The 15,096-nt window shown below is 39.7% G+C and overlaps 1 protein-coding gene across 2 annotated transcripts; it reads left to right on the top strand.

Moving 5' to 3' along the window:
* Positions 1-9,182: 9,182 nt before the first annotated feature.
* Positions 9,183-14,759, top strand: LOC141093129 (uncharacterized). 2 transcript variants are annotated; one of them, XR_012232988.1, is made up of 3 exons: positions 9,183-10,181; positions 12,914-13,230; positions 14,034-14,759. XR_012232988.1 is itself a non-coding variant. In XM_073579604.1 (2 exons), the coding sequence occupies exons 1-2, from the start codon at positions 9,534-9,536 to the stop codon at positions 13,043-13,045; spliced, it is 780 nt and encodes a 259-aa protein (XP_073435705.1). In that variant the 5' UTR covers positions 9,183-9,533; the 3' UTR covers positions 13,046-13,342. The 2 variants fall into 2 exon arrangements, 1 of the variants encoding a protein (XP_073435705.1); XM_073579604.1 differs by lacking the exon at positions 14,034-14,759 and having other exon boundaries at positions 12,914-13,342.
* The last annotated feature ends 337 nt before the right edge of the window (positions 14,760-15,096 follow it).

Genomic DNA, 15,096 nt, shown 5'->3' with positions numbered 1-15,096 from the left:
AGATTCTCTGTTTATTAATATCAGCTCACAGCTGCTTGCTTAGCATTTACTGCATAAAATAAATGACATAAGGACCCCAATAATTTCAAACCTCCAAATCATAAACAGACAGCTGTGGACTAATATTGATTGCCAGGGAAAGGGCCAGTGAACTTGTTCCCCATCCCAGGCTAAGAACATTAGACCTCAGCCATCCCAGAAATGGAACCTTAATAAGATGAGCCGAAACTGGTGCTTAACCTTGCTCTTCCCACTTGCCCTGTGGCAGTGGCAAATGGGGTAATAGTTGTAGAGATGATGTTAGCTTTGTATTGTCTGTTGACATTAAACCCAGGGGTTAGTAATGGAGAGATGTCTTTAAGACACCCCCATTACTAACCCCGTAGTTAGATTTTAAAAAAGAACCAAGCCAGAGTAAAGTCCTTTATTTGAAAGACACAGACTCCTTTATTTTTTAATAATAAAAAAAGCAAACCCATGTCCCATGTAAAAGACAAAAAATAATAAATAACCATATTCCTCACCCGTCCAATGAAAAGATAATTCATTTGTCTTGCAACGAGTCTAGCTCTGCTACATCTAGATGCCATGCTGCACATTGGAAAGACGAGAGCGTTTAGCCTGGCAGCCAGCAGAGACAATGAGCTGTGCATCATAGCTATAGTCCGAGTTCATAGCCGATAAACTCTATTTACCTCACTGACATCTCCACTATGAGGGGCAAACTTTCTCATGCTGGCAGTGACGTCAGTGATCGGAATAGAGTTCATCAGCTGTGAACTCCACCCACCTTATTCATGTTACCGCGAGACACTGATGCTGTGCTATGATGTGCAGATCAGTGTCTCTGCTGGCTATCAGGCTGTCATTGAGTGGTGACTGCGCTGGAACGCTTCCATGACAAAGTTGAACATTGCCGGGAGTAATAAACTTAATTTCCTCCCAGGAGTTGTGCTTTCAGTGCAGAGGTCGGGTAACTTTGGAACTTTATTAGTCTGCGTATTATTATTATTATAATACATTTTTATAGCGCTATTTATTTCATGGCGCTTTACATGTGAAAGGGGCAAATATAGACAAGTACAATAAACATGAGTAAAACAAGGCACACACAAGTACATAAGGAGAGAGGATCCTGCCCGCGAGGGCTCACAGTCTTCAGGGGATGGGTGAGAATACACTAGGAGAGGGTAGAGCTGGTCATGTGGTGGTTCAGTAGACTGAAGATCACTGCAGGTTGTAGGAAGAGGGGGGGTCTTCAGGTTCTTTTTGAAGGTTTCTGTGGTAGGCGAGAGTGTGATATGTTGGGGTAGAGAGTTCCAGAGTATGGTGGAAGCACGGGAGAAGTCTTGTTTGCAGTTGTGGGAAGAAGAGATAAGAGGGGAGTAGAGAAGGAGATCTTGAGAAGATGGAAGGTTGCGTATAGGTAAGTACGGGGAGACCATGCTACAGATGTATGGGGGAGACAGGTTTTGGATGGCTTTGTATGTCTTAGCTAAGGTTTTGAACTGGAGCCTCTGGACAATAGGAAGCCAGGAACTCTCCTTGGCCTTGAAATCCATCTCAGAGGGCTCTGTTTAAACAACAGTATAAACAATTAAGTCACAAGAATATTGCCCCAAAAAGAATCATGCCATCATGTATATCATGAAAAAACATGCGACAACTATAAATTGATCACTGTTGTGGAGCTAGTTATCAACCAAACCAAACACCACAGAATGGCATGTTAAATAAAAATTAATTTTTATTAAACAACATTTAAAAAAAATTACACAAAGAAAAGGTACTGGAAAGCATAATAATAAATGAGGGCACACACCATAGGAATCCACCAAAATACAATAACCAGATTTTAGTCTACAATAGGCTGATAAGGAATTGGATTTACTGCTGAATAACAATTAGTATACCTGCAACCCTGAATATAAATAAGTTACTGCTAAAGTGCTCCATTGTGTTCAGGAAATATTGCAGCTTAATCCCCTTAATGAGACAACAGCATAGCTGATGTAACTACATACAATTCAGATAATGATTAAAGCCAAAATCAGCATACCAAAGATCAGGTTGGTGGAATTCCCCAGACATCCCTCTGCCCCGATGCGCATTTCGCACTGCTTCTTCGGGAGGCGTGTCAGGGAAGGGGCGATCCAGTTTAAATAAAGCAGCCACCGATATCATTTGATATCGCTAATGAACTTCAGCTGTTACAATGTGAGGACGCTAACCCACAAGCCTATTACAGCTTCTGCACAAGGCAGGAAGTGCCGCCTGGATATAAACAACCCTCCGAAAATGTGAGAGCGTGAGTCATCCTCCACGTGGGCAATGTAAACACAGCACTAATGCTCAGCAAATAGCAATCCTCATATAAGATCACATGACAATCCCTTCACAAGGTCCTACTCAGATCAAGTCTTATTTATATTCCAGAGCCAATAGGAAACGAGGACTATAGCCATATGACCACTTACTCAAGGTCCTAAATCCAGCATGATTCTTAATAAATTTCTATGCTAGTTTACAAATTGTTAGGCGTCAGATTCCTGACTCTGCACAGCAGGAATCCAGAGCCAGACATCCAGCGGTCTCCCATTCTCGTTCGACCGCTCCGGGTGTTGCTCAGCAATCATGGCGAGCCAGGCGTACTGCTCAGACTCGCTCTGACAGCCTGGATGTTGCTGCCACCTCTGGTGCAGCAATGGCAGCGCAACCTGCTCTGCAGGGAAACGCTCCAGAGGCTAAGTCCTCATGCCGTGCAACTGGGCATGCCCGCAAGGTGACCTCTCACAGGAGAGCAGGGGTCACATGTTCAGGTCCTGTGTCGGATCTGATTGGTCCTTTCCAGGGTACTGGAAGGTCCCGGAAGCGCATGGCTATAAAAAGACCTCATGGCGGCTCGGCCATGCACTAGTGTAGCATATATGATGCTGTGTGTGTATGGTGATGGATGAATGGAATGGTGGCTGACTTATTATGAAACCCTTTCCCTCTGATATTACGAATGGTGACAGAGTGTTGGTCAGTCAGCTCCAGATTGTGGCAAGCTACACGCCACTGTGCCTCCTGCACTGCACACTAGCGTCCGACGGTGTCCGGTCTCCCAGAGCCGCCGTCCAGTGGCTTAGTTATTGCCGCGCTGCTGTAGCAGCGTCCATTAGTGATTGCGGCTGCAACCCCACCCGCTGGGCTTCCTGTGAAGTTAACAGGGCCAGCGTCTTTATATTTATTGCTGCCAAGCGAGACTGTGTCTAAACAGAGCCGCTCTTAGCGTTCGGGTGATTTTAACCTGAGTGCAGTACTTCACCTTTTGGTGCATCTGCCATTGTCCAGCAGCGGTCTTACCATCTACCGCACGGTGGACCCTGGGCGGCGAACGCACCTCCTTTTATTTATATGAGGTGCGTTCCGCCGACCATAACACAAATACCTCGTTTAAGATCATAAAAGCAGTTATTAACGAAGAATTTAATTACTTATAAAATAGTTATTCCTACCATAAAGGCATTTATAAAAAGGGGGAAAGATATCCAATAAGAAAAGGCATTTTCGGCACATACATAACAAGAAGGGCCGCAATAAATAGGAAAGTCATCATGCGATCACACAAACTAAACAGTCTCCGGATTAATAAAGTCCGGAAACCGCAGGTGGCTCTAGATCACGTTTTGCCAACCCGCAGACCCTCATGGAACGTATGCGCTCTGCCCTTATAACCCTAATAATGGTGCAATTTGTGCAAAATATAATATGACTTTTCCTATAACCTAACCTAATTATCCCTATTGTGATTGAAACACATGAAATATAATTAACAATAGTGGGTCCTAATAAAAAGCTATCTAAAAAAGATAGCCAATATAAAGTGCTTGTATATTAAACCATGAGATAGGTCCCCTTAGAGACCAACGTGACACCACAATGACATTAATGCAATGTAATACCACCATCTAAAAGGAACAATAATTAAACAAATTTAAAATTTGCAAAAAATACAAACATACAAAAATGAAGGCAGTTTTCACTAATATGGGAAAATATTCTCATATATTCCGATTTATAAATAATCCATATAATTAATTCTCATTAGATAAAATCTTTGGTCTTCTCATATCTTGAAAGCTGACTCCAACCACCGGCAGCTGCTCCCAATGATCAATGGTGAAAATACCCCAATACCACTAAAATGGGAAAAATGGGAAAAAAGAAAAATAATTAAAAACATAATAAAACATAAAAATAAAAACAAAAAATCAATATATAAAATGAGAGAAACACCGCCCTACCCCATACTTCCAATAATTCACAAGAATGCGCCAAAACCAGACGTTTCATTAAGCCCTTGGGGCACTAAATTCCCCAACCTGAAAATCCATTGGCACTCTTTTTTAGCCAATCATTTGGGCATATCCCCCCCTCTAGGTCCAAGGTCAACAACATCAATCCCTTTTACAGTCAAAAGTCTAGAATTACATAAATGATACTTTTTGAAATGCCTCGGGAGCATCTTTAAAGAGGAAATATCTGTCACAGATTTTGCTTTGTCAATATCAAGACAATGCTCACGAACTCTAACTTTCAATTCTCTGCTTGACATCCCAATATAAATTTTCCCACATGGGCATTCAGAAAAATATATTACACCCTTGGTAGAGCATGTAATATGGGCCCGGATGACAAATTTTCTAGAATGATCAAAATTATGAAAACAAAAACTTTTTTTCATATTGGCACACCCTTTGCACATCCCACATGGGAAAAAAACGCTACGTTCCTAATTCCTATTTGTCTTCTTTCTTCCCTTAGGATCAAAGAAGCTGTGGACTAGTATATCCCGCAAATTGGGGGCTCTCTTGGCTACCAGTGATGGATTATTTGGTAAAATTTGTTTCAAGATCGAATCAGTGAACTAGATCTGCCAATGCTTCTCTAAGATTTTCCTCAATTCATTCCACTTATTATTGCAATTGGTAATAAATCTTACCTGAATATCCTCCTCATTGCAAGAAACAATGGGTTCATTCTTATGCAGTAATTGTTCTCTCTTTGTCGCCTTAGCCCTCATATAGCCCTTTTTAATGGCCCTCTGGCTATAACCGCGATCCAAAAAATGCTTTTTTAAAATCTCAGATTGTTCCTCAAAATAGGGTTTTTCCGAACAAATCCACTTTATCCGCAAGAACTCTCCAATTGGTATGCTTTGTATTGTAGATCTTGGATGGGCCGATGAGGCATGTAGTAACGAATTAGTGGATGTTGGTTTGCGAAAAACATTTGTGGAGAGATGGCCATTAGGGAGCACTGCAATGGATAAGTCCAGAAATTCAATTTGACGCCCGAATTTGTACGACAACCTGATATTCTGATCATTGTTATTAAGTTGGCTCATGAATAGCTCAAGATCCACAACCAAACCCTCCCATATAAACAGTATGTCGTCAATATAGCGGATCCAATTATGGACCCGATCGACCCCGTGTATCACGTCTCCCTGAAAAACCGACCACTCCCATGCCCCCATAAAATGATTGGCGTAAGAGGGGGCACAAGAGGCCCCCATAGCAGTGCCCCTCTGCTGCAAAAAATCTTTCCCATCAAAAATAAATGCATTATGTGTCAGAATAAATTGAAGTAATGACAAGATGAAAGATGACATCTCATCATCAATATTACTTGATCGAAGATATTTTTCAACTGCATTTAATCCATCACAATGCCTAATTGACGAATAGAGAGCCTTGACATCCGCAGTCACGAGAATCATCTCTTCTGTCAACTGGATATTCTCCAAATGACTTAGTGCAGCAGTGGTATCTTTAATAAAGGAGGGCACTTGATAGACTAGTGGTTTTAAAAAATACTCGACAATCTCACAAATGATTTCACATAAACCCTCGTTGGCAGCGATAATTGGTCTCCCCGGCGGATCCAAAGGATTCTTATGAACCTTCGGAATTAAGTAAAATGTCGCTAATCTCGGGCTAAGTTTTTCATGAATTTCAACCAGTTTTTTAGGGATGACGCTGTCTTCATAGGCCCGAATCAAAATTTCCATCAGTTCAATCTTAAACCCACCCAATGGGTTGTAATGAAGTAATTTGTATTCAGATGGATTCAATAGGAGTTTAAAAGCCTATGCCTCATACATAGTGTTAGGCCAGATAACAATATTACCTCCTTTATCGGCCATTTTGAAGACAACATCATCCCACTTACATAGCTAATCAAGTGCAATTCTTTCAGATCTTGACTTATTGTTAAATCCAATACCCTTGGACCTGCTTAATTTATCAATATCCATCGCAACCATTTTTGTAAATGTCTCCACAGCAGGAACCGAAGTAAGAGGCGGAAAATTTTTGATCTATTAATCAATTTCAGAGGGAAGTTGTTACTTACTGACGGGGTATTTTCCTCAATCAAGGATTCCAGAATCCCCAAAGCCTGTTACTAATCATTACTAGACAGCATTTCATCAGCATTGTTCTTGGAATGAAATTTCTTTAAAACCAATTTTCTAGCAAAAAGGTTCAAATCTTTCGTGACGTTAAAAAGACTTGAGTTCTCTACTTTTTATTCCCTTAATCCTCTTTCCCACCCTTTTCCCTTTGTTAATTCCCTTTCTTTCCCTCCCCTTTTCCCAACCCTTGTTACTTGCTAAAATCCAATAAAAATGTTTGAAAACAAATCTTTCGTGACAATAAATTGATCTAAATTACATGAAGGGGAAAAGGTCAATCCCTTATATAGGACACTCTCTTGTGCCTCTGTCAATAAATGTGAATACAAATTAATCACCTTGACAGAATCTTTCTCATATTTCCTTTGAGATGAATTCTTTTTATAAAATTGCCTTGTTCTGGGACCATACCTCCCTTCATAATTCGATCCACCACCTTCGCTCAGAGATGAAGAGGATACAATAGACAAGCTTCTTGATAAATTCCCTTTTGCTAATTCTTTCTTAATTTGCAACCGGAAAATCTTATTGGCCTCAAAATCACCAAGGTCTCTCTCATATTTCTTCTGTTTATTCAAACTGATGGTGGCCTCCCATTTTTCTACATCTTTTTCTAAAGCAGTAATCATTTTTTGAAACTTATCACTACTTAATTCTTGTTGGAGAGATTTTTGTAAGGTCTCAATTTCCGTCTCAATCATTTTAAGTGAAGAGACATTTTTTTCAATAATGATATTCATAAATTCAAGGAAACAAATATTTGCTGCCTTAATCCATTGGTTAATAAGGCCCTCATCTCCCAAATCAAAAGTGGGAAAGATGTTTATCCTTAGCCCCCTAGGGATAATTTTTTGGACCACATAGTTTTCCAATGTAATCTTGGTCTACCAAATTTTGTTTTTTTTTGTGCAAAACATTTTTATATTTTCTCACATTTTCTAGTTGGTTATTGGAAGTAAAAGTGGAACTTGATCCAGTACCCTTCTTAAAAATATTAGAAGCCTTAGTTTGCCAGGAACTCTCCTTGGCCTTGAAATCCATCTCAGAGGGCTCTGTTAAAACAATAGTATAAACAATTAAGTCACAAGAATATTGCCCCAAAAAAGAATCATGCCATCATGTATATCATGAAAAAACATGCCACAACTATAATTTGATCACTATTGTAGAGCTAGTTATCAACCACACCAAACACCACAGAATGGCATGTTAAATAAAAATTAATTTTTATTAAACATCATTAAAAAAATGTACACAAAGAAAAGGTACTGGAAAACATAATAATAAATGAGGGACACACACCATAGGAATCCACCAAAATACAATAACCAGATTTTAGTCTACAATAGGCTGATAAGGAATTGGATTTACTGCTGAATAACAATTAGTATACCTGCAACCCTGAATATAAATAAGTTACTGCTAAAGTGCTCCATTGTGTTCAGGAAATATTGCAGCTTAATCCCCTTAATGAGACAACAGCATAGTTGCACAAATTTCACCATTATTAGGGTTATGAGGGCAGAGCGCATATGTTCCATGAGGGTTTGCGGGTTGGCAAAACGTGATCTAGAGACACCTGCTGTTTCCGGACTTTATTAATCCGGAGACTGTTTAGGTTGTGTGATTGCATGATGCCTTTCCTATTTATTGCGGCCCTTCTTGTTATGTATGCGCCGTAAATTCCATTTCTTATTGGATATCTTCCCCCCTTTTTATAAATGACTTTATGGTAGGAATAACTATTTTATAAGTAATTAAGTTCTTCGTTAATAACTGCTATTATGATCTTAAACAAGGTATTTGTAAACTAACATAGAAATTTATTAAGAATCATGCTGGATTTAGGACTTTGAGTAAGTGGTCATATGGCTATAGTCCTTGTTTCCTATTGGCTCTGGAATATAAATAAGACTTGATCCGAGTAGGACCTTGTGATGGGATTGTCATGTGATCTTACATGAGGATTGCTATTTGCTGAGCATTAGTGCTGTGTTTACATTGCCCATGTAGAGGATGACTCACGCTCTCACATGTTCGGAGGGTTGTTTATATCCAGGCGGCACTTCCTGCCTTGTGCAGAAGCTGTAATAGGCTTGTGGGTTAGCGTCTTCTCATTGTAGCAGCTGAAGTTCATTAGCGATATCAAATGATATTGGTGGCTGCTTTATTTAAACTGGATCGCCCCCTACCCTGACACGCCTCCCGAAGAAGCAGTGCGAAATGCGCGTCGGGGCAGAGGGACGTCTGGGGAATTCCACCAACCTGATCTTTGGTATGCTGATTTTGGCTTTGATTATTATCTGAATTGTATGTAGTTACATCAAGAATGCTGTTGTCTCATTAAGGGGATTAAGCTGCAATATTTCCTGAACACAATGGAGCACTTTAGCAGTAACTTATTTATATTCAGGGTTGCAGGTATACTAATTGTTATTCAGCAGTAAATCCAATTCCTTATCAGCCTATTGTAGACTAAAATCTGGTTATTGCATTTTGGTGGATTCTAATGGTGTGTGTCCCTCATTTATTATTATGTTTTCCAGTACCTTTTCTTTGTGTAATTTTTTTTAATGTTTAATAAAAATTAATTTTTATTTAACATGCCATTTTGTGGTGTTTGGTTTGGCTGATAACTAGCTCCACAACAGTGATCAAATTATAGTTGTGGCATGTTTTTTCATGATATACATGATGGCATGATTCTTTTTGGGGCAATATTCTTGTGACTTAATTGTTTATACTGTTGTTTAAACAGAGCCCTCTGAGATGGATTTCAAGGCCAAGGAGAGTTCCTGGCAAACTAAGGCTTCTAATATTTTTAAGAAGGGTACTGGATCAAGTTCCACTTTTACTTCCAATAACCAACTAGAAAATGTGAGAAAATATAAGAATGTTTTGCACAAAAAAAAACAAAATTTGGTAGACCAAGATTACATTGGAAAACTATGTGGTCCAAAAAATTATCCCTAGGGGGCTAAGGATAAACATCTTTCCCACTTTTGATTTTGGAGATGAGGGCCTTATTAACTGATGGATTAAGGCAGCAAATATTTGTTCCCTTGAATTTATGAATATCATTATTGAAAAAAATGTCTCATCACTTAAAATGACTGAGACGGAAATTGAGACCTTACAAAAATCTCTCCAACAAGAATTAAGTAGTGATAAGTTTCAAGAAATGATTACTGCTTTAGAAAAAGATGTAGAAAAATGGGAGGCCACCATCAGTTTGAATAAACAGAAGAAATATGAGAGATACCTTGGTGATTTTGAGGCCAATAAGATTTTCCGGTGGCAAATTAAGAAAGAATTAGCAAAAGGGAATATATCAAGAAGCTCATCTATTGTATCCTCTTCATCTCTGAGCGAAGGTGGTGGATCGAATTATGAAGGGAGGTATAGTCCCAGAACAAGGCAATTTTATAAAAAGAATTCTTCTCAAAGGAAATATGAGAAAGATTCTGTCAAGGTGATTAATTTGTCTTCACATTTATTGACAGAGGCACAAGAGAGTGTCCTATATAAGGGATTGACCTTTTCTCCTTCATGTAATTTAGATCAATTTACCGTCACGAAAGATTTGAACCTTTTTGCTAGAAAATTGGTTTTAAAGAAATTTCATTCCAAGAACAATGCTGATGAAATGCTGTCTAGTAATGAGGAGCAACAGGCTTTGGGGATTCTGGAATCCTTGATTGAGGAAAATACCCCATCAGTAAGTAACAACTTCCCTATGAAATTGATTAATAGATCAAAGAAATTTCCGCCTCTTACTTCGGTTCCTGCTGTGGAGACATTTACAAAAATGGTTGCGATGGATATTGATAAATTAAGCAGGTCCAAGGGTATTGGATTTAACAATATGTCAAGATCTGAAAGAATTGCACTTGATGAGCTATGTAAGGCTGGTTTCACATTTGCGTTTTTTAGCGCTGGAAAAAAACGCATACCTGCGCATGCGTTTTTTCCCCTATATTTAACATGGGTGCGCATACCTGCGCGCTGGTAAGCGCATGTATGCGATTTTCATGCGCTGCGTTTTTTTGGGGTGTGCGTTTGGATTTTCCAGACGCAGCATGTTGCATTTTTTGGCCCTGCAAAAAAGCGCATGCGCACATATGCGCATGTTTTGCGCTAAAAATGGCCATTATAGCCTATGGATGCGCATACATGCGCACTGGCATGCTCATGTATGCGTTTTTTTGCACATGCGTTTTTTTTTTTAACCATGGACTTTAGGGGTTTAGGGTTAGGGTCAGGGTCAGGGTTAGGGTTGGGGTTAGGGTCAGGGTTAGGGTTAAGTATGGTTTGGTTAAGGGTCAGGGTCAGGGTTAGGGTTGGGGTTAGGGTCAGGGTTAGGGTTAAGTATGGTTTGGTTAAGGGTTAGGGTCAGGGTTAGGGTTAGGGTTAGGGTTAGGGTCAGGGTTAGGGTTGGGGTTAGGGTCAGGGTTAGTGTTAAGTATGGTTTGGTTAAGGGTCAGGGTCAGGGTTAGGGTTGGGGTTAGGGTCAGGGTTAGGGTTAAGTATGGTTTGGTTAAGGGTTAGGGTTAGGGTTAGGGTTAGGGTCAGGGTTAGGGTTAAGTATGGTTTGGTTAAGGGTTAGGGTCAGGGTTAGGGTTGGGGTTAGGGTCAGGGTTAGGGTTAAGTATGGTTTGGTTAAGGGTTAGGGTCAGGGTTAGGGTTAGGGTTAGGGTCAGGGTTAGGGTCAGGGTTAGGGTTAAGTATGGTTTGGTTAAGGGTTAGGGTCAGGGTTAGGGTTAGGGTCAGGGTTAGGGTTAAGTATGGTTTGGTTAAGGGTTAGGGTCAGGGTTAGGGTTAGGGTTAGGGTCAGGGTTAGGGTTAAGTATGGTTTGGTTAAGGGTTAGGGTCAGGGTTAGGGTTGGGGTTAGGGTCAGGGTTAGGGTTAAGTATGGTTTGGTTAAGGGTTAGGGTCAGGGTTAGGGTTAGGGTTAGGGTCAGGGTTAGGGTCAGGGTTAGGGTTAAGTATGGTTTGGTTAAGGGTTAGGGTCAGGGTTAGGGTTAGGGTTAGGGTCAGGGTTAGGGTTAAGTATGGTTTGGTTAAGGGTTAGGGTCAGGGTTAGGGTTAGGGTTAGGGTTAGGGTCAGGGTTAGGGTTAGGGTCAGGGTTAGGGTTAGGGTTAAGTATGGTTTGGTTAAGGGTTAGGGTCAGGGTTAGGGTTAGGGTTAGTTAGGGTTTAGGGTTTGGGTTAGGGTTAAGTATGGTTTGGTTAAGGGTTAGGGTCAGGGTTAGGGTTAGGGTCAGGGTTAGGGTTAGGGTTAGGGTCAGGGTTAGGGTTAGTAAAGTCATGGTTTGGGTTAGTGTGAGGGGCCAACTAATGTTGGAAAAAAATGCAAACGCGGTAAAAACGCACTAAAAACGCATACAAACGCATAAAAACGCTGCGTTTTTTTCATGCATGCTCATAAAAATGCTTGAAAAAAACGCAGCAGTTGTATGCTTTTGTATGCGTTTTTTCAATGCGTTTTTTTGCGGGAAAAACGCGCTGCAAAAAAAAGCAAGTGTGAAACTAGCCTTAGTGGGATGATGTTGTCTTCAAAATGGCCGATAAAGGAGGTAATATTGTTATCTGGCCTAACACTATGTATGAGGCACAGGCTTATAAGCTCCTATTGAATCCATCTGAATACAAATTACTTCATTACAACCCATTAGGTGGGTTTAAGAGTGAACTGATGGAAATTTTGATTCAAGCCTATAAAGACAGCGTCATCCCTAAAAAACTGGTTGAAATTCATGAAAAACTTAGCCCGAGATTAGCGACATTTTACTTAATTCCGAAGGTTCATAAGAATCCTTTGGATCCGCCGGGGAGACCAATTATCGCTGCCAACGAGGGTTTATGTGAAATCATTTGTGAGATTGTCGAGTATTTTTTAAAACCACTAGTCTATCAATTGCCCTCCTTTATTAAAGATACCACTGCTGCACTAAGTCATTTGGAGAATATCCAGTTGACAGAAGAGATGATTCTCGTGACTGCGGATGTCGAGGCTCTCTATTCGTCAATTAGGCATTGTGATGGATTAAATGCAGTTGAAAAATATCTTCGATCAAGTAATATTGATGATGAGATGTCATCTTTCATCTTGTCATTACTTCAATTTATTCTAACACACAATGCATTTATTTTTGATGGGAAAGTTTTTTTGCAGCAGAGGGGCACTGCTATGGGGGCCTCTTGTGCCCCCTCTTGCACCAATCTTTTTATGGGGGCATGGGAGTGGTCGGTTTTTCAGGGAGACATGATACATGGGGTCGATCGGGTCTATAATTGGATCCGCTATATTGACGACATACTGTTTATATGGGAGGGTTCGGTTGTGGATCTTGAGCTATTCATGAGCCAACTTAATAACAATGATCAGAATATCATGTTGTCGTACAAATTCGGGCGTCAAATTGAATTTATTGACTTATCCATTGCAGTGCTCCCTAATGGCTGTCTCTCCACAAATGTTTTTCGCAAACCAACATCTACTAATTCGTTACCACATGCCTCATCGGCCCATCCAAGATCTACAATACAAGGCATACCAATTGGACAGTTATTGCGAATAAAGCGGATTTGTTCGGAAGAACCCTATTTTGAGGAACAATCTGAGATTTTAAAAAAGCGTTTTTTGGATCGCGGTTATAGCCAGAGGGCCATTAAAAAGGGCTATATGAGGGCTAAGGCGACAAAGAGAGAACAATTGCTGCATAAGAATGAACCCATTGTTTCTTGCAATGAGGAGGATATTCAGGTAAGATTTATTACCAATTACAATAATAAGTGGAATGAATTGAGGAAAATCTTAGAGAAGCATTGGCAGAACTTGTTCACTGATTCGATCTTGAAACAAATTTTACCAAATAATCCATCATTAGTAGCCAAGAGAGCCCCCAATTTGCGGGATATACTAGTCCACAACTTCTATGATCCTAAGGGAAGAACGAAGACAAATAGGAATTGGGAACATAGCGTTTTTTTCCCATGTGGGATGTGCAAAGGGTGTGCCAATATGAAAAAAAGTTTTTGTTTTCATAATTTCGATCATTCTAGAAAATTTGTCATCCGGGCCCATATTACATGCTCTACCAAGGGTGTAATATATTTTGCTGAATGCCCATGTGGGAAAATTTATATTGGGATGACAAGCAGAGAATTGAACGTTAGAGTTCGTGAGCATTGTCTTGATATTTACAAAGCAATATCTGTTACAGATATTTCCTCTTTAAAGACGCTCCAGAGGCATTTCAAAAAGTATCATTTATGTAATTCTAGACTTTTGACTGTAAAAGGGATTGATGTTGTTGACCTTGGACCTAGATGGGGGGATATGCCCAAAAGATTGGCTAAAAAAGAGTGCCAATGGATTTTCAGGTTGGGGAATTTAGTGCCCCAAGGGCTTAACGAAACGTCTGGTTTTGGCGCATTCTTATGAATTATTGGAAGTATGGGGTAGGGCGGTGTTTCTCTCATTTTATATATTGATTTTTTGTTTTTATTTTTATGTTTTATTATGTTTTTAATTATTTTTCATTTTTCCCATTTTTCCCATTTTAGTGGTATTGGGGTATTTTCACCATTGATGATTGGAAGCAGCTGCCAGTGGTTGGAATCAGCTTTCAAGATATGAGAAGGCCAAAGATTTTGTCTAATGAGAATTAATTATATGGATTATTTATAAATCGGAATATATGAGAATATTTTCCCATATTAGTGAAAACTGCCTTCATTTTTGTATGTTTGCATTTTTTGCAAATTTTAAATTTGTTTTATTATTGTTTCCGTTTGATGGTGGTATTACATTGCATTAATATTATTGTGGTGTCACGTTGGTCTCTAAGGGGACCTGTCTCATGGTTTAATATACAAGCACTTTATATTGACTATCTTTTTTAGATAGCTTTTTATTAGGACCCATGATTGTTAATTATATTTCATGTGTTTCAATCACAATAGGGATAATTAGGTTATGTTATAGGAAAAGTCATATTATATTTTGCACAAATTGCACCATTATTAGGGTTATGAGGGCAGAGCGCATACGTTCCATGAGGGTCTGCGGGTTGGCAAAACGTGATCTAGAGCCACCTGCGGTTTCCAGACTTTATTAATCCGGAGACTGTTTAGGTTGTGTGATCGCATGATGCCTTTCCTATTTATTGCGGCCCTTCTTGTTATGTATGCACCGAAAATGCCTTTTCTTATTGGATATCTTTCCCCCTTTTTATAAATGCCTTTATGGTAGGAATAACTATTTTATAAGTAATTAAATTCTTCGTTAATAACTGCTATTATGATCTTAAACGAGGTATTTGTAAACTAGCATAGAAATTTATTAAGAATCATGCTGGATTTAGGACCTTGAGTAAGTGGTCATATGGCTATAGTCCTCGTTTCCTATTGGCTCTGGAATATAAATAAGACTTGATCCGAGTAGGACCTTGTGAAGGGATTGTCATGTGATCTTACATGAGGATTGCTATTTGCTGAGCATTAGTGCTGTGTTTACATTGCCCACGTGGAGGATTACTCACGCTCTCACATGTTCGGAGGGTTGCTTATATCCAGGCGGCACTTCCTGCCTTGTGCAGAAGCTGTAATAGGCTTGTGGGTTAGCGTC

This window comes from Dendrobates tinctorius, unplaced genomic scaffold, assembly GCF_039654945.1.
Source record: "Dendrobates tinctorius isolate UK_male_01 unplaced genomic scaffold, ASM3965494v1 ptg000062l, whole genome shotgun sequence".
Taxonomy (NCBI): domain Eukaryota; kingdom Metazoa; phylum Chordata; class Amphibia; order Anura; family Dendrobatidae; genus Dendrobates; species Dendrobates tinctorius.
Note: the sequence above shows the minus strand (reverse complement) of the source record. Positions and strands in the feature narration are given on the sequence as shown.

What these genes read in the sequence shown, in the direction of transcription:
- LOC141093129 (XM_073579604.1), top strand. Translation starts at nt 9,534, where the DNA reads ATGAATATCATTATTGAAAAAAATGTCTCATCACTTAAAATGACTGAG. An exon ending in TTGAGGAAAATACCCCATCA is followed by an intron (nt 10,182 to 12,913) that starts GTAAGTAACAAC and finishes TATCCATTGCAG; the next exon opens with TGCTCCCTAATGGCTGTCTC.